We start from the raw sequence: 18,906 nt of genomic DNA, 5'->3' as shown, positions 1-18,906 counted from the left end.
TGTCTGTTTAAGGCATAAAAAGAATACATTAAACCTTTAGAGCCGCCTATACAGACAAGAAGGACATGAACAATGACCAGCTTATATGGTTTTACAGGATGCGGGATGTACAATTACCTGGTTAGATATCCCCCAATTTATCAATTTTCTCCCTGTAACTACTTGAAATGAAATGTGATTCTGCAGTCACATGTTGGCCAGTGCTGTTCAATGGTTCAGAGCATAAAGAAATAATGTAAAATTATACTGCATCTTAAAATCCCATTTGCATGAATGACACATAAAGCTAAAGTGTTAAACCATAACATCCTTTGATAATTCTGGGCTCATCATCTACAAGGCTTTTAATAATATAACATTTTGCAGCTTTGATCATTACAGGAAAATAGATGTGCATTTCTCTTATGCTTACTTCACAGTGCTTCTTGCAGCATCCGGATCCTGGGCTGTAACCGTTCCTATAATAGTGTTAATTTTTGCATCTTCCTTCACTTCCAGAACATAGGCTGACTTGCTAAATACTGGAGGCTCATCCACATCCTCCACTATAATTTTTACAGTAGCCACATCCTTGAAGGGTCCTAAGAAGTGAAATCTTGGGTCATCATATATATTGGCAGCTTCAACCTTTAAATTGTACATCCGAGTTTTCTCAAAGTCCATCGGCTGTCAAAAGAAAAAGAAAAAAGACTATCTATATATCACATCTACATCATTACAAATTAAGTCCCATGCATTGTTTTATACTGTATCTGTTATTATACATTATAATATTTTTCTATGATATGTTATGTATTTTGATGGCGCTGCATTAAAAGCATCTGGGACACAATCAGATGTTTTTCAATATTGTAAAACTGTAGCATTGGTCATTCCATTACTATTGGATTTGCATTATGTCTGATTCAATATTTAAAAAGGAATGAACAATATACAATTTGAAGGAGATGTTTATTGAAAGCAATAACTGTTGTCTGAGAATAAAACATAAACTTTTACTCGAGAACATTTTTATTGATTAAGTGTTAAGGGGAATAACATGGAAGTTGTGATTTGTTTCTCGTTGCCTATATAGCACCACCATACTCTGCAGTGTTGTACAGAAATTTTCCTCATTCTCATCAGTTCCTGTTCCTATTGAGGCTCACAATCTATGTTCCCTATTACAAATGTTGATGGTGAATAAGTACATCCTTTAAGCTTACAGTACAAGCGTATAATTGACCTATTTCTGTTTCCAGTATACACTTAAACAGCACTTAATAGAAACTGGTACATCCCATAAACTGACCAAAAATGAAGATTTCATACACATTCCCCCCCCCCCCTTTTAAGATGAGCATGGAGAGAAATGACAGATTTGGCCTACATATGTGTGGTCAGAATATGTAGGATGTTCCTAATTTTTCCAGGCTCCACTGGAACCAGACATTCAGGTCAGAAAATGAGGATATACGCAGCTGGATACCGGCTGCCTCCCATCATCTTGTAATGGCGCTTTAATAGAAGGCTGATAATCCTCCACTTAATGTTAAGAGGATTGTAATCAGAAGTTTTGATGATTTTGAGGCAATACAGAAGTATCAGGCTAACAGAAAAAGAATAGTGTCATCAGATCACAAAGTATGAAATATACACTGTATAGGTGAAGGAGTCTGTCTTTGCTGATCCTGAAAGGACAAATAGTGCCAGTTCTTTCTCCATTTACTTTGAGAGTCTGTATACTATATACTGTAGGACACTAACATTGCAGCCCCTTCCCCATACTCAAAAATATTTTGACGTAAATCTCATTTACAGAGTTCTAGTGTGGCCGCTTTCATTTTTATAACTAGTTTCCTTTTCAGAAGGTGGCAGCGGCATGGTGTTGTCGTTTTCTTACTGTAGAACTAGTTTTAGCAACATTTACTAGTACTGCTTTTAGGATAAATTTACATATATGCGTCCGTAAACTTGCTGACATTTTACATTAAAAAAAGGTTGCATTTTTCCCATCCATGTATATAAGTGTCACTTTACTTATTTACATGGATGTGAAAAATAGAACCCCTTTTTTTATATACTGTGTGCACAGACAACCACTTTCCCATAGACTCTCATTATTTGAAGTTCTTAGATATGCAATCCTGGTAAATGGGTTACTTCTGAAATGACTATAGAACCCTTTTAAAATCTGCTTTACATATGACTTAGGCCCCATTCACATGAATTCAGCATTGATTTGGATGTGGAATTTGTGCCTATTCTGGGTCCAAATCAGTGTCTTTTCCACCTGAAAAATGCTTCCTATTTATTTCAGTAGGAAATATCATTGAGTGAACATGCCCTTAAAAACAATATCATACTGTATAAGCAATAGAAAGCAAAAACAGAAATGATGTAAGATTCTTAGACTGGCCATACACAATAGACAGCTGTTGACTGAAGACTCTCTTCTTGACTCTCCCGTAAGCATGCATGAATATTTTAATTGAGATGGCAGATTATGGAGCTGCCAGACACTTCTAAGAACCACCATTTTCCTAGGTAAATACAGGATGATCCATATTAGAATTGAATGTGCCCAATGCTTCTTTACTCCAAAGTCTGCCATCTAGGAACTGTTAGGCTGCCCGTACACAATAGAAGATTATTGATCCTGTTGAGATGAGCAGGTTGAGCCAAACATTTTTCAGTAGTGGCAGGGATGATGGGGGAATTTATCATTGTAGGTGAAGCATTTTTGTATATATTAGTTTATTTTGTGTGCTGGTAATGTGTAGGTGCAGCAAATTTATTAAAGGGGTACTCCGGCCCTAGACATCTTATCCCCTATCCAAAGGATAGGGAATAAGATGTCTGATCACAGGGATCCTGCCGCTGTGGACCTTCGCAATCTCTCCTGCAGTACCCGCTTGTCATCAGCCTCACGGAGTAAAGATACAGGGACCAGTAGTAGCATGATGTCACAGCTCCGCCCCCTCATGGTGTCAAGCCCCCCCCTCAATGCAAGTCTATGGCAGGGGGTGTGGTGACCACCACGCCCCCTCCCATAGGCTGGCATTGAGGGGGTGGAACATGACATCACAAGGGGGCGGGGCCGTGTCGTCAAAATACTCCGGCCCCTGTATCATGAGTCATCAGACACGGAGCGATCTTCGCTCCGTGAGGCTGATGACAAGTGGGTGCTGCAGGAGAGATTGACATCTTATCCCCTATTCTTTGGATCAGACATCTTATCCCCTATTCTTTGGATCAGACATCTTATCCCCTATTCTTTGGATCAGACATCTTATCCCCTATTCTTTGGATCAGACATCTTATCCCCTATTCTTTGGATCAGACATCTTATCCCCTATTCTTTGGATCAGACATCTTATCCCCTATTCTTTGGATCAGACATCTTATCCCCTATTCTTTGGATCAGACATCTTATCCCCTATTCTTTGGATCAGACATCTTATCCCCTATTCTTTGGATCAGACATCTTATCCCCTATTCTTTGGATAGGGGATAAGATGTCTAAGGCCAGAGTACCCCTTTAAATGGTCACAGGGCATTTGATACATTTAGTGCAGGCACACATTTTCAGAAATTTCACTCTACACACACACACACACCAAATACCTAAAAACTTTTTGGTCGGTTTTGCGCAAAAATGTGTGATTTTTTTTAAAACGTTGCAGTTGATAAATCCATTGCCACTGCAGAAGACTAGCCTTAACAGCTGTTTTTTTTTTTGTTTGTTTTTTTGACCCCCTTAATGCAATTGCATAATTTTTTAGTAAAGCTGGAAAATCCCTAGTTTCAGTCACAAAAATATCTGGAAAGCAGTATAAACGGATTACTTTATCAAGACATGTATTTACATTAGTTTTTCAAGCATTTTTAACATGCTTGTTTGGCATTTGTTCTCTGCAACTAGATGTTACTTACTTTACAATATGTGTATTGCGCTGGAGCAAAACTGATGTCATACCCAATCCCATTGTTGTTAAATGGATCATTCCTGGCATGCGGCCTGCTAGTAGTAACAAAGGACTGCTGCAGACACTGGAAGGTATCTCAAAGTGTTTTCCTATCTGGCTCTGTAACTTTTTACTACAAATAATGTGAAAAGGCTGAAAACTGAAGGCATTTTTGCATACGTTGTGGCGTTAGGCATGACCAGTTTGCATACGTTATGGCGTTAGGCATGACCACTGCTATTCCCTCTTTGTGATACCCTATGCCATTCCTTATACAATGAAATTACTTCCATTACCAATTATGACTGCAACAACCAGAAAATCTGTTCTCTTTGCCACTAGGTGTCTCTCTTCCCTGCAATCTGTTCTTCACTGCTAGAAATTTTTTGTCTCTAGTAACAGAGACGCCATAACAAAACACAGGAAGTGGGTGGAGCTTGGTATGTGTTATGTGCAGAATTAGGGGAGAGAGCCTAGACTATATTTGTACCTGCAATTTGTGAGTGAGTCTGTCTGCTAAGGGTGATCAACACTGTTGCTGAAAGGTAAATTAAGGTTCCCTCCCATCTATAAGCATGCATACAGCTCAGGACAGCCATTCCTTGTGTAACTAGCATTGTACCTACTGCAGAATGTGCAGAGTGCTGCAGTATAATCTCCTCTCTCCTCTCTCTTTATCTTCTCCTCATTATCATAATCATCACTTCAGTGCTTATTGTTACCCCTTCCTTGCTGTGCTGCTACTGTTTATTTCTTTCAGTTCACACCTTGCAAAGCCAGGGCATCATTAACCACCTCTCTCTATATGCCATCTATGGTAGTGTATTGTAGTTTTTCCCCAGCAAAGTGTCAGCCTTTTCAGTGCATTTTGACCAGTCATGACAGCAGGTGCTGTGAGTAGCCAGAACAGCCAAGAAAAGGAAGCCCTAGGTGTGTAGTACTGGCAAATAGACTGGCTCTGGTCCTGCCCCCTGAAATAGAGAGAACAGGCTTAGTCGCCACTCTGAAAGGTTAGTCTATCAAAACAATAGGTATGCTTTAACCCCTTAACGACGCAGGACGTAAATGTACGTCCTGATGATGTGGTACTTAACGCACCAGGACGTACATTTACGTCCTGAGCATAACCGCGGGCATTGGAGCGATGCCGGCATCATGCGTGGCAGGTCCCGGCTGTGGATCGCAGCCAGGGACCCGCCGGTAATGGTGGACACCCGCGATCCCACGGATGTCCGCCACTAACCCCTCAGATGCCGTGATCAATACAGATCACGGCATCTGCAGCATCGTGGTCACTTAATAGGATGATCGGATCGCCCGCAGCGCTGCCGCGGCGATCTGATCATCTTGCACGGCAGACGGAGGTCCCCTCCTCTGCCTCCGCTGTCTTTCGGGAGTCTTCTGCTCTGATCTGCCTTCCTGCAGACCAGAGCAGAAGATGACCGATAATGCTGATCAGTGCTGTGTCCTATACATAGCACTGAACAGCAATAGCAATCGAATGGTTGGTATAAATAGTCCCCTATGGGTACTATAAGAGTGTAAAAATAAAAGTAAAAAAATAAAGTAAAAAAAATTTGAAAAACCCCCTCCCCTAATAAAAACGTAAATCGTCCCATTTTCCCTATTTTACCCCAAAAAAGTGTAAACAAATAATTTTAGATACATATTTGGTATCGCCTCGTGCGTCAATATCCCAACTATTAAAATAAAATGTAAATGATCCCGTACGGTGAACGGCGTGAATGTAAAAAAAAAAGTCCAAAATAACTGCTTTTTTTATAACATTTTATTCCAGAAAAAATTAATAAAATTTTTTATAAAAGGTTTATATAAGCAAATATGGTATTAATAAAAAGTACAGATCACAGCACACAAAAATGAGCCCTCATACCGCCGCTTATACGAAAAAATGAAAAAGTTATAGGTCTTCAAAATAGGGGGATTTTAAACGTACTAATTTGGTTAAAAAGTTGCGATTTTAATAGAAAAGTGTATAATCATGGGTATCATTTCAATCGTATTGACCCAGAGAATACAAAACACGTCATTTTTACCATAAATTGTACGGCGTGAAAACAAAACCTTCCAATATTTGCAAAATTGCGGTTTTCTTTTTAATTTCCCCACACAAATAGTATTTTTTTGGTTGTGCCATACATTTTATGGTAAAGTGAGTGATGGCATTACAATGGACAACTGGTCGCGCAAAAAACAAGCCCTCATACTAGTATGGATGAAAATATAAAAGAGTTATGATTTTTTGAAGGGGAGGAGGAAAAAACGAAAATGTAAAAATAAAATTGTCTTAGTCCTTAAGGTACAAATGGGCTAAGTCCTTAACCCCTTATGGACCAGGCGTTTTTCATTTTTTGCACTTTTGTTTTTTCCTCCTTACTTTTAAAAAATCATAACTCTTTCAATTTTGCACCTAAAAATCGGTATTATGGCGTATTTTGTGCGCCACCAATTCTACTTTGTAATGACATCAGTCATTGTACCCAAAAATCTACGGCAAAACGGAAAAAAAATCATTGTGCGACAAAATTGAAAAAAAATGCAATTTTGTAAAATTTGGGGGCTTCCGTTTCTACGTAGTACATTTTTTGTTAAGAATTACACCTTTTCTTTTTTCTCTAGGGTCCATACGGTTAAAATGATACCCTACTTATATAGGTTTGATTTTGTATTACTACTGAAAAAAAATCATAACTACATGCAGGAAAATGAATACGTTTAAAATTGTCATTTTCTGAGCCCTATAACTTTTTTATTTTTCCATGTTCAGGGGGCTATGAGGGCTCCTTTTTTGTGCCGTGATCTGAAGTTTTTAGCGGTACCATTTTTGTTCTGATCAGACTTTTTGATCGCTTTTTATGAATCTTTTCATGATATAAAAAGTGACCAAAAATACACTATTTTGGACTTTGGAATTTTTTTATAGTACGCCATTGAACGTGCGGTTTAAAAAGCGGTATATTTTTTATAATTCGGACATTTCCGCATGCAACGATACCACATATGTTTATTTTTATTTACACTGTGTTTTTTTTATTCTTGGAAATGCCGGGTGATTCAAACTTTTATTAGGGGAAGGGATCATTGAAAGTGTTAATGATTTTTTTACACTTTTCTTATGCCATATTATAGCCCCCAGGGAGGGCTATAACACTGCATTTACTGATCTTTAACAATGATTGATGCATCTCCATAGGAATGCATCAATCAGGGTTTTCGGCGATTGAATGCTCAAGCCTGGATCTCAGGCTTGAAGCATTCATTCGGCGATCGGACTGCAGGAAGGAAGGTAAGAGACCTTCCTCCTGAAGTATAGCTGTTTGGGATGCCGCGATTATACCGCGGCGATCCCGAACAGCTCCCTGAGCTAACCGGCACATTTTACTTTCACTTTTAGCCACGCGGCTCAGCTTTGAGCGCGCAGCTAAAGGGTTAATAGTGCGCGGCACCGCGATCAGTGCCGCGCGCTATTAGCGGCGGGTCTCGGCTTCACTATGACGCCGGGCCCGCCGTGATATGATGCGGGGTTACCATGTAAACCCGCGTTATATCACGGGAGCGGGACTAGGGGCGTAAGTTTACGCCCTTGGTCCTTAACAGGTTAAGGGGTTAAGGTTTTCTCTTTTTCTTATACTTTCAAGGTGCCACGATTTAAAACTGTAAACCCAACTGTAAGCAGCAAATGTACTGTGTAGCCAAATCCATAAGCAAATTGTCTAGATGATAAAAAGAATGAGATTAATTGTTTAATTAAGTGTTAGTTATATCTCAAGCACCTGCTTAATTGGCTGCTCTGGAGGACTGAAATTTAGGGGACAGTGATTTCTCATAGAAAGTAATCAAGCCACAATGCGGTTATAGGGCGCTTTAATTTAATATGCTGGAGAATTAGCAATGATAAAATACCTCCTCTGCTCCTACTGTTGTATATTTGCATGCAAGGGCAGGAGATCTTAAAATAAAAATAATTACTGGAGATGATGTGAGTAAAAGTGTACAGCGTATATATCTGCTCTCTCTCTACTTTAACACACAGCAACCACACTGCAATAAAAAGCAGCAGAGCGCAAGACATTCATTCCTAACGTGTACCATGCAACGTACTTAACATGATTTAAACATGTTTCTAACCTGCAAGATCTCTCCATTCCTCGGGGGGATTCTCAATGGAATTAGTGGTCCCATGGAGGGCCAAAACAATAATGTCTTGGAAAATGCTATATGTAATTAAATGTATAGTTTTTTACTCTAGACTGCCTGTTGTTTTGTATTTGTTTAATGCAAATGAGGTAGTTTGAAGGGTATTAGCATAAAACACCTGTTCTCTGTTTGTATGTACCAGCGGGAGTGCAAACCTGTGTTTTTCTGACAACATTTCCTCAACATAACATACATTAAATGTAATACAAACTACTGTATAATGTGGTTTCTAAGCACATATAGCATTGTAAGAAACATAAATGGGTCAATTATTATGTTATGCTTATTTGCAGCGGAAATGTGGTGGATTTTCTGCAGTAGAAATCTAAGGCAGTTCTGCACCATTTCGTGCTGATTTTGGTGTGTATTAGCTGTGAATATTCACTGTGGATTTTCAGAGCAGAGTATGCATATTAAGCGGCAAGACAAATGCTTTTGATTCCGTGACCTGCTATGAAACGATCATAATCTGGAGACAGATTTACCAGAATTGGTAAATGCGTCTCAAGATCGTAATAGTTTCAGACCAGGTCACAGGATCAGAAGCGCCAGTGAAATTTAAGCACATATTCTGCCAGCGGGACATCGAAGGAGACACACCGGCAGTGTTTTACCTGCAAAATCCTTTATTGTAGATTTTTAAAAAGGGTTATCCAGGAATAAAAAAAAGAGGCCTAATTTCTTTCAAAGACTGCCCCCTGTCTGTCTCCACTTTGGGTGTGGTATTACAACTTGGCTCCATTTATTTCAATGGAACTGAGCTGCAGAACCACACCCAACCTGGAGACAAACAGGGAGCAGTCTTGGAACGAAATTATCTGTTTTTCAATTCCTGGATAACCCTTTAACTACCATCAAAATTCTGCAGTAAATATACAGAATTTCTGCCACCCAAACTGATATGCTGAAAATTTTAAATTCACACCACAAGTTCATTTCCACACAAATATGTACGTGTTTAATAAAAATGCGGCAAATTTAAAAAAAAAATTTTTTTTAACAAAAACTCCAATTCTGTAATGTACTTTGGTAAGCAATCTACCCTTAGGATATGTTCACAGGAACAGGATCCCGTGCAGATTTGATGCGCAGGATTTTTTGCTGCAGATTTAAAAGTAAACTAAATGACTGAGCATGGCTAATAATCTGCAATTACAAATCCTGCGCATCAAATCCGCGCAGGATACTGTACGTGTGAACTTACCCTAAAAATGGCAACAAAGCTGTCAAATCTACATCAGGACTTAGGAAGTAGAGACTACAAAGAGTGAAATAACTTAGGAACTGGAGTTTGTAGTGTTAAAGGGGTACTCCGGTGGAAAACATTTTTTTCAAATCAACTGGTGGCAGAAACTTAAACAGATTCATAAATTACGTCTATTAAAAAATCTTAATCCTTCCAGTAATTTATCAGCAGCTGTATGCCCCAGGGGAACTTGAGCTGTTCTTTTCTGTCTGACCACAGTGCTCTATGCTGACACCTCTGTCCATTTGCTCCTACTCTGTACAGTTACTGACACAGACAGGGGTGTTCGGCAGAGAGCACTGTGGCCAGACAGAAAAGAACAACTCAACTTCCTCTGTAGTACACAGCTGCAGATAAGATTTTTAAACAGAAGTAATTTACAAATCTGTTTAACTTTCTTGAGCCAGTTGATTTAAAAAAAATTCCACTGGAGTATCCTTACCAAGCACGAAAATAATGAAATTTTAAAGGATGTTAAATGATGGGGGTAAACCATAGAATACAAAGGGAATTCAATGGAAGCTGTTTCATGCAATTTAGTAACGTTTAATGTAATATATATGTTTAGCTCATTAATATAAACATATATTCAAAAGCCCAAAATATGGAATGTGCAAGAACCTTCAGCATAGACATTTCTGGGTCCTGTCAGTGCTGGGTTCTGTCATTTCTGGGCGAATGTACAATAACAATGATGTATTCTGCCTGTCACTTCCGTTACCCATCTAATGCATGTTATCACACAGCTGCTTTCTGAAAATGTTTTCCATCCATCTATCAAACCTATGTGCATATCAATATTTTGTTGCTTACATGGAACCTGTTTTCAGCATTTTGCACATATAGCTATTTTCTATGAAGGCGGTTGTAATTGCTTTTGAAGCCTTTAGGGTAAAACTCATTTATGTGTGATACAGTAGATGCCACCCTAAACCCAGATCTGATCTTCCAGCGTACTGTTTAGCTTAGATGGATTACAATGCATCTCTGTTAATGAGTCCGGCAGATGACTATACAAACAAGCAGACAGAGATAATCTGTAGAGCAGATTAAGTTACATGCTCGGTAATGATCTAATCAATTTCCCTTTTGGTAGAGCCTTGGCTGGGTAAACACAGTCAGAGATGGAAACAAAGATGTCCGCACACATTATGTACCTGCCCCTTATTGAACCACTTAAAACTGCAAATAAAAATATATAACAAGTGTCATTTACATGTAGGCAGGGCAGGCACTGTAATTGAAATGTATCAAAGACATAACAACTGAAGCAGCACAATGCTTTAATGTTTTCACGCATCTCAGTTTGGGCCACTTCCCAGAATTTATATTATATGAATCACTTAGGAACACAAAAGGGTTTACAGTCATCCAGCGACTGGAGTTTATGGAAAGACTCGCGTGTGTCTCTGGACCCACGTGCAGCCATAAAATTCTAGACCTATGAATTGCAAATTGTATAAACTCATGGGATGCTTAATCTAAATACAACTATAACAAGAGGCTGCGTGTACAATAAATTGTACCCTGCTTATGCCTAACAGGAAAATAAAAGAGAAAAAACACAGTAAGCTTATTAATGTTTCCATATAACTCAATGTACCTGCGACAAAGACACAATAAAGGCCAGCAAAATGATTTGAAGGCATCAATATATGTTCAGCTGATTTTTAGGTGATTTTTAACACCTGATGAATTGGAATATACGTGAGGATCACCATGGTCTTGGTCATTGGAGGTCATGACTCAAATGTGAGGACCTCAGATTAGAGTTTTTAAGTATTATGTGTGCCGTACTGTGACCACCTTGGGCTAAGTTCACACTGTCTAAAAATTTTGACATATTTTATTTTACTTGCACATTTTTGTTGGTAATTTAGAAAAAAAAAAAAAAAGGTTGATTACAGGCTAAAACATGTGTAAAATAAAATATGTTGGGAAATTTTACACAGTGTGAACTTAGCCTACGATGTCTTTTTTCCCTCAAACCATTCTAGGTTTTACTGAACAGTCCAGTATCCTGGGGAAAATCCAGTCCAGCTTGGGAAGTTGCAAATGTGGAAAGCTATATTTACAGTCAAGGCCGTAAATGTTGGCACCCCTGAAATTTTTCAAGAAAATGAAGTATTTCCCACAGAAAAGGATTGCAGTAACACATGTTTTGCTATACACGTTTATTCCCTTTGTGTGTATTGGAACTAAATCAAAAAAGAGAGGAAAAAAAGAAAATTGGACATAATGTCACAGCAAACTCTTTTTGAGTGTTGCTGTGTAAGAGGGGGCGTGAAAGAGGAGTTTCAAAAACTGTGATTATCTGTTGTGCGGAGTGAATCTGTGGAGTGGGTGCGACTGCCTATAGCCCACATTCTTATTTTGGGTAAGTTTTTCTCTTTTGCACATAGTGGGATAACTGTTAGAGTTTAAACACCCTTTTTCATTTTTTTTTTTTTTTTTTCTCTGTTCCACCTCTAGGGGGAGGAGGAGTAGATTGGGCACAGGTGTATAAATCTTAGCTTGGGACTCTTATTGAGAGCTTGCTCTTTTTGAGTGTTGTTATGTAAGAGGGGGCGTGAAAGAGGAGTTTCAAAAACTGGAGTTTGAAAGCAGGAGGTTGAGATCGCTGTGAGTTTTAATTTTTGAACCCACAAGGTCTACAAAAAATTTTAAGTGTCATTTTGACTGTCTGTTTTTTCCTATACATTTGTGAAATCCCCATAATTAGATGGCCTCCATGTTGGAAAATGCAGTCCAATGTACATCCTGTTCAATGTATGCAATCCTTGAACAACAGTTTGAGGGTGCATATTGTTGTGCGAGATGTGTGCTAGTTGTCCGTTTGGAAGCCCAGATCCTGCATCTAGAGGGGCGACTGGCAACAATGAGAAGCATTAACAACATGGAGAGGAGTCTCCTGCTCACTGAGCAGGCACTCTCGGGAATAGAGGTGGGGGAGGACAGTGGGACGGAGTTGCAGGACAGTCAGGCAGTTAGCTGGGTTACAGTTAGAAAGAGGGGTAGGGGAAAAAGTGTCAGGGAGGCTAGTCCTGAACTGGCACACCCCAACAAGTTTGCCCGCTTGGCAGATGAGGGGGATGCCATTACAGAGCTAGCAGAACTGCAGCAGGATACCGCCTCTGACCGCCAGGGGGGTGTCTGCTCCAGTAAGGAGGGAGGGAGGAGTACAGGGCAGGCCAGACAGGTACTAGTGGTGGGGGACTCAATTATTAGGGGGACAGACAGGGCAATCTGTCACAAAGACCGGGATCGCCGAACAGTGTGCTGTCTGCCTGGCGCACGAGTTCGGCACATCGCGGATCGGGTTGACAGGTTGTTGGGCGGGGCTGGAGAGGACCCAGCAGTCATGGTACATATTGGCACCAATGACAAAGTAAGAGGTAGGTGGAGTGTCCTTAAAAATGATTTCAGGGACTTAGGCCGCAAGCTTAAGGCAAGGACCTCCAAGGTAGTCTTTTCTGAAATACTACCAGTACCACGAGCCACACCAGAGAGGCAGCGGGAGATCAGGGAGGTAAACAAGTGGCTCAGAAGCTGGTGTAGGAAGGAAGGGTTTGGGTTCATGGAGAACTGGGCTGACTTCGCTGTCGGTTACCGGCTCTACCGTAGGGACGGGCTGCACCTCAATGGGGAGGGTGCAGCTTTGCTTGGGGAGAAGATGGCTAGAAGGGTGGAGGAGTGTTTAAACTAGGGACTTGGGGGGAGGGAACCTACAGCAAAGAGGGGGAAGATAGTGTAGATAGAGAGGTGGGAATTATAAATGTACCTGGGGGTGGAGCGGAGGGAGGGGTTAGAATAGTTAATAGGAATAGGCTTCATAGGAAAATAAAACTTACACCCTTGAATCCCATTAACCCCAATAACATAAAGGATGGAAATGTAAAGTGTATGTTCACAAATGCCAGAAGCCTAGCAAATAAAATGGGGGAGCTTGAGGCCTTGATACTGGAGGAACATATTGATATAGTTGGGGTCACTGAGACATGGCTGGACTCCTCGCATGACTGGGCTGTCAATCTGCAGGGGTTTACATTGTTTCGCAAGGATAGAATGAACAGAAAAGGTGGTGGAGTCTGTCTGTATGTAAGAAGTGGTATGAAAGTCAGTGTGAACGATGCCATAGTGTGTGATGATTCTGAGGATGTGGAATCATTGTGGGTAGAATTACAAAAGGAGGGAAATACTGAAAAAATAATATTTGGGGTAATCTACAGACCCCCTAATATCACTGAAGAGATAGAAGTTCGGCTTCATAAACAAATAGAGAGGGCCGCCCGGGCAGGTACAGTGGTAATAATGGGAGATTTTAACTATCCAGATATAGATTGGGGTCCGGGGTTGGCTAAAACTACAAAGGGGCGACAATTCCTAAATTTATTGCAGGATAATTTTATGGGCCAGTTTGTGGAGGACCCAACAAGAAGTGATGCCTTGTTGGATCTGATCATTTCCAACAACGCAGAGCTGGTTGGTAATGTAACTGTGCGGGAAAACCTTGGTAATAGCGACCACAATATAGTTACTTTTGACTTAAAATGTAGAAAACAAAGACAGGCGGGGAAGGCAAAAACATATAACTTTAAAAAGGCAAATTTCCCTGGGCTGAGGGCTGCACTACAGGACATAGACTGGGGGGAGGTGTTCTCAAATACTGATACAGAAGGTAAATGGGACATCTTTAAATTAACTCTAAATAACTATACAGCTAAATATATACCAAAGGGGAACAAATATAAACGATTGAAACTAAATCCTACATGGCTGACACATGATGTTAAAAGAGCAATAAACAGCAAAAAAATAGCCTTCAAAAAATACAAATCTGATGGGTCAGCGATAACATTTAAACAGTACAAGGAGCTTAATAAAATCTGTAAAAATGTAATAAAAACAGCAAAAATTCAAAATGAGAGACAGGTGGCCAAAGAAAGCAAAACTAATCCTAAATATTTTTTTAGATATATAAATGCAAAAAAACCAAGGACAGAGCATGTAGGACCCCTTGATAATGATAATGGGGAGGTTGTCACAGGCGATCAAGAGAAGGCGGAGCTACTGAATGGGTTCTTTAGTTCTGTATACACTATGGAAGAAGGAGCTGACATTGGCCAGGTCAGTGCTGGTAACACATCATGTAATGTACTGAACTGGCTTAATGTAGAGATGGTACAAGGTAAGTTAAGTGATATAAATGTAAGCAAATCCCCAGGACCGGATGGACTACACCCAAGAGTTCTTAGAGAGGTAAGTTCAGTAATATCTGTACCCCTGTTCATGATATTTAGAGATTCTCTGGTGTCTGGTATTGTGCCAAGGGACTGGCGCAAGGCGAATGTGGTGCCAATCTTCAAAAAGGGCTCTAGGTCTTCCCCAGGAAACTATAGACCGGTAAGTTTAACGTGCATTGTGGGTAAATTGTTTGAAGGACTTATAAGGGATTACATACAGGAATACATAGGGGATAATTGTATTATAAGTGATAGCCAGCATGGGTTTACTAAGGATAGAAGTTGTCAAACCAATCTAATTTGCTTTTATGAAGAGGTGAGTAGAAGCCTTGACAGAGGAATGGCTGTGGATATAGTGTTTCTGGATTTTGCTAAAGCATTTGATACTGTCCCTCATAGACGTCTGACAGGTAAGTTAAGGTCTTTGGGTTTGGAAATTTTAGTTTGTAACTGGATTGAACACTGGCTCATGGATCGTACCCAGAGAGTGGTGGTCAATGATTCGTACTCTGATTGGTCCCCGGTTATTAGTGGTGTACCCCAAGGTTCAGTACTGGGACCGCTGTTGTTTAATTTATTTATCAATGATATAGAGGATGGTATTAACAGCTCTGTTTCTATCTTTGCAGATGACACCAAGCTTTGTAGCACGGTACAGTCTATAGAGGATGTGCATAAGTTACAAGATGACTTGGATAGACTAAGTGTCTGGGCATCCACTTGGCAAATGAGGTTCAATGTGGATAAATGTAAAGTTATGCATCTGGGTACTAATAACCTGCATGCATCGTATGTCTTAGGGGGGATTAAACTGGCAGAGTCACTGGTAGAGAAGGATCTGGGTGTACTTGTAGATCACAGACTACAGAATAGCATGCAATGTCAGGCTGCTGCTTCCAAAGCCGGCAGGATATTGTCATGTATCAAAAGAGGCATGGACTCAAGGGACAGGGACATAATACTCCCCCTTTATAAAGCATTGGTACGGCCTCACCTGGAATATGCTGTTCAGTTTTGGTCACCTGTCCATAAAAGGGACACTGCGGAGTTGGAAAGGGTGCAGAGACGCGCGACTAAACTAATATGGGGCATGGAACATCTTAGCTATGAGGAGCGATTAAAGGAGTTACAATTGTTTAGTCTTGAGAAGAGACGTTTAAGGGGGGATATGATAAACGTATATAAGTATATTAATGGCCCATACAAAAAATATGGAGAAAAACTGTTCCAGGTTAAACCCCCCCAAAGGACGAGGGGGCACTCCCTCCGTCTGGAGAAAAAAAAGTTTAGTCTCAAGGGGCGACACGCCTTCTTTACCGTGAGGACTGTGAATTTATGGAACGGTCTACCTCAGGAACTGGTCACAGCAGGAACAATTAACAGCTTTAAAACAGGATTAGATACATTCCTGGAACAAAATAAGATTAATGCTTATGAAGAAATATAAAATCTCATCCCTTCCCCAATATCGCGCCACACCCCTACCCCTTAATTCCCTGGTTGAACTTGATGGACATATGTCTTTTTTCGACCGTACTAACTATGTAACTCCAAAAATGGTCTGGAGAAAATTATTGGCACGCTTAAATTAATATTTGGTTGCACACCCTATGGAAAAAATAACTGAAATCAGTCACTTTCTATAACTATCAATAAGCTTCTTACACCTCTCAGCCGTAATGTTGGACCACTCTTCCTTTGCAAATTTCTCCAGGTCTCTCTTATTGGAAGTGCGCCTTTTCCCAACAGCAATTTTAATATCTCTCCACGTGTTCAATGGGATTTAGATTTGGACTTATTGCTGACCACTTCAGAACTCTCCAGGGCTTTGTTGCCATCCATTTCTGGGTGCTTTTTGACATATGTTTGGGGTCATTGTCCTGCTGGAAGACCCAAGATCTCGGACTCAAACCCAGCTTTCTGACACTGGGCTGTACAGTGCAACCCAAAATTCATTGGTAATCCACAGATTTCATGATGCCTTGCACACATTCAAGGCACCCAGTGCCAGAGGCAGCAAAACAACCCCAAAACATCATTAAACCTGCATCATATTTCACTGTAGGTACTGTGTTCTTTCCTTTGTAGGCCTCATTCCGTTTTCGGTAAAAAGTAGAATGATGTGCTTTACCAAAAAACTCTATCTTGGTCTCATCTGTCCACAAAATGTTTTCCCAGAAGGATTTTGGCTTACTCAAATTCATTTTGGCAAAATGAAGTCTTGCTTTTTTATGTCTCCTGCCATAGCATTTCATTTAATTTAAATGTTGATGGATAGTTGGTGCTGACACTGATGCTCCCTGAGCCTGCCAGACAGCTTGAATATCTTTAGAACTTGTTTGGGGCTGCTTATCCACCATCCGGTCTATCCTGCGTTGACACCTTTCATCAATTTTTTTCTTCCGTCCATGCCCAGGGAGATTAGCTACAGTGCCATGGGTTGCAAACTTCTTGATAATGTTGCGCACTGTGGGCAAAGGAAAATCTCAATCTCTGGAGATGGACTTTTAACCTTGAGATTGTTGATATTTTCCCCCAATTTTGGTTCTCAAGTCCTTAGACAGTAACCTTCTCATCTTTCTGTTGTCCATGTTCAGTGTGGCACACACAGACACACAATGCAAATACTAAGTGAACTTCTCTCCTTTTTATCTGCTTTCAGGTGTGATTTTTATATTGCTCATACCTGTTACTTGCCCCAGGGGAGCTTAAGGGAGCATCACATGCTTGAAAAATCTTATATTTTGCACAATTTTGAAAGGGTACCAATAATTTTGTCCAGACCATTTTTGGAGTTTAGTGTGACATTATGTCCAATTAGCTTTTTTTCCTCCCTTTTTTGGTTTAGTTCCAATACACACAAAGGGAATAAACATGTGTATAGCAAAACATGTGTTACTGCAATCCTTTTCTATGAGAAATACTTAATTTTCTTGAAAAATTTCAGGGGTGCTAAGACTTAGGGCCATGACTGTAAGTGCTCACTTAACAAGACACACTTTAGATCTCTAGTTTCCAGTAAAGGCTATAATAACATACTGAATTTCGTTCAGGAATTCCGTGAGAATTCAGAAATTCGGTGTCAGCAGAGTCCCATTCATTTCAAGTGGGTTCTGCTGCACCGTGCACGTGGCGGAAATCCTGATTCCTGTATTCGCAGTAAGACATGTCTATTCATTCTGCAGATTCAGCTTGGAAATGCATTGTCTTCTATAAGATGGCACATTTCCGAGTGGTCCTAGCGCCCGCCAGAACATTCCAATGCGCAGATTTTTGACAGTGGAATCTCCCACTGCTGAAAATTCGCTGACGGCAACCTTCAACTTCAATGGGATCACAGTGGATTTAAACTCAGAGCAGGAAATACACTGTGAGTCCACAATTAAATCCCTCTATGTGATTGAGTCCTTGGAGTGTCTAGGCAAACAGAAATATGTTTTGGGTAACCTGGTCATTATTTCAACACTCTGCAATGGTGTTCCCTTCTTTAATGATCAAACAGTCAAATGAAAAGAAATGTGGCTCATTTACGAGACAGAGTATACAGAAATAAATGAAATGGTGTCCACAGCAAGTAACCCAGCTGTATCATTTCTCTAGAGAAAGGTAAAAAATTAAAGGCTGTGATCAGATTTGTTACTATGACAACCAATAGCATTTCCACACACAAGCACCCTATTAAGTCAGGGTGACAACTCAGTGTAGACCACAAATTCCATCTGTACTTCAAAGATGTGATCATTAGCAGGATTATAAGCCTGGAACAGTATGGGTCAAACAGTATTCACTGTAGAAGCAGTTACTGTACGTTAGGGCTAAGGGTAACAGGGGTAATAATGCTCCTCAAATCATGAGCTTCATAAGATGAAACATATACAGCAGAGCATGGGACTACACTACAGTATGTAATATACCGTATATACTCGAATATAAGCCGGCCCGAATATAAGCCGAGGCCCCTAATTTCACCCCAAAATCCCAGTAAAAGTTATTGACTCGATTATAAGCCTAGGGTGGGAGATACATCATCCAGACCCCCGTCATTAACACCCTCATCATCATCATCACCCTGTCATCATCCCCCCTTCATCATCACCGCCTGTCATCATCCCCCCTTCATCATCACCGCCTGTCATCATCCCCCCTTCATCATCACCGCCTGTCATCATCCCCCCCTTCATAATCACCGCCTTTCATCATCCCCCCTTCATCATCACCGCCTTTCATCATCCCCCCTTCATCATCACCGCCT

The 18,906-nt window shown here is 40.4% G+C and overlaps 1 protein-coding gene across 6 annotated transcripts in view; it reads right to left on the bottom strand.

Moving 5' to 3' along the window:
* The window catches only part of LOC130273722 (cadherin-6-like), a 445,459-nt gene that overhangs the window by 62,256 nt on the left and 364,297 nt on the right, over positions 1-18,906 (bottom strand). For all 6 annotated transcript variants that reach the window (XM_056520967.1, XM_056520970.1, XM_056520971.1 and 3 more), the window contains one exon: positions 413-666. In XM_056520967.1, coding sequence (XP_056376942.1) covers positions 413-666 — 254 coding nt within the window. The remainder of the gene's footprint in view (positions 1-412; positions 667-18,906) is intronic.

Source organism: Hyla sarda, chromosome 5 (genome assembly GCF_029499605.1).
Source record: "Hyla sarda isolate aHylSar1 chromosome 5, aHylSar1.hap1, whole genome shotgun sequence".
Lineage (NCBI taxonomy): Eukaryota > Metazoa > Chordata > Amphibia > Anura > Hylidae > Hyla > Hyla sarda.
The sequence above is the reverse complement of the archived record's forward strand: the minus strand, read 5'-3'. Positions and strand labels throughout refer to the sequence as shown.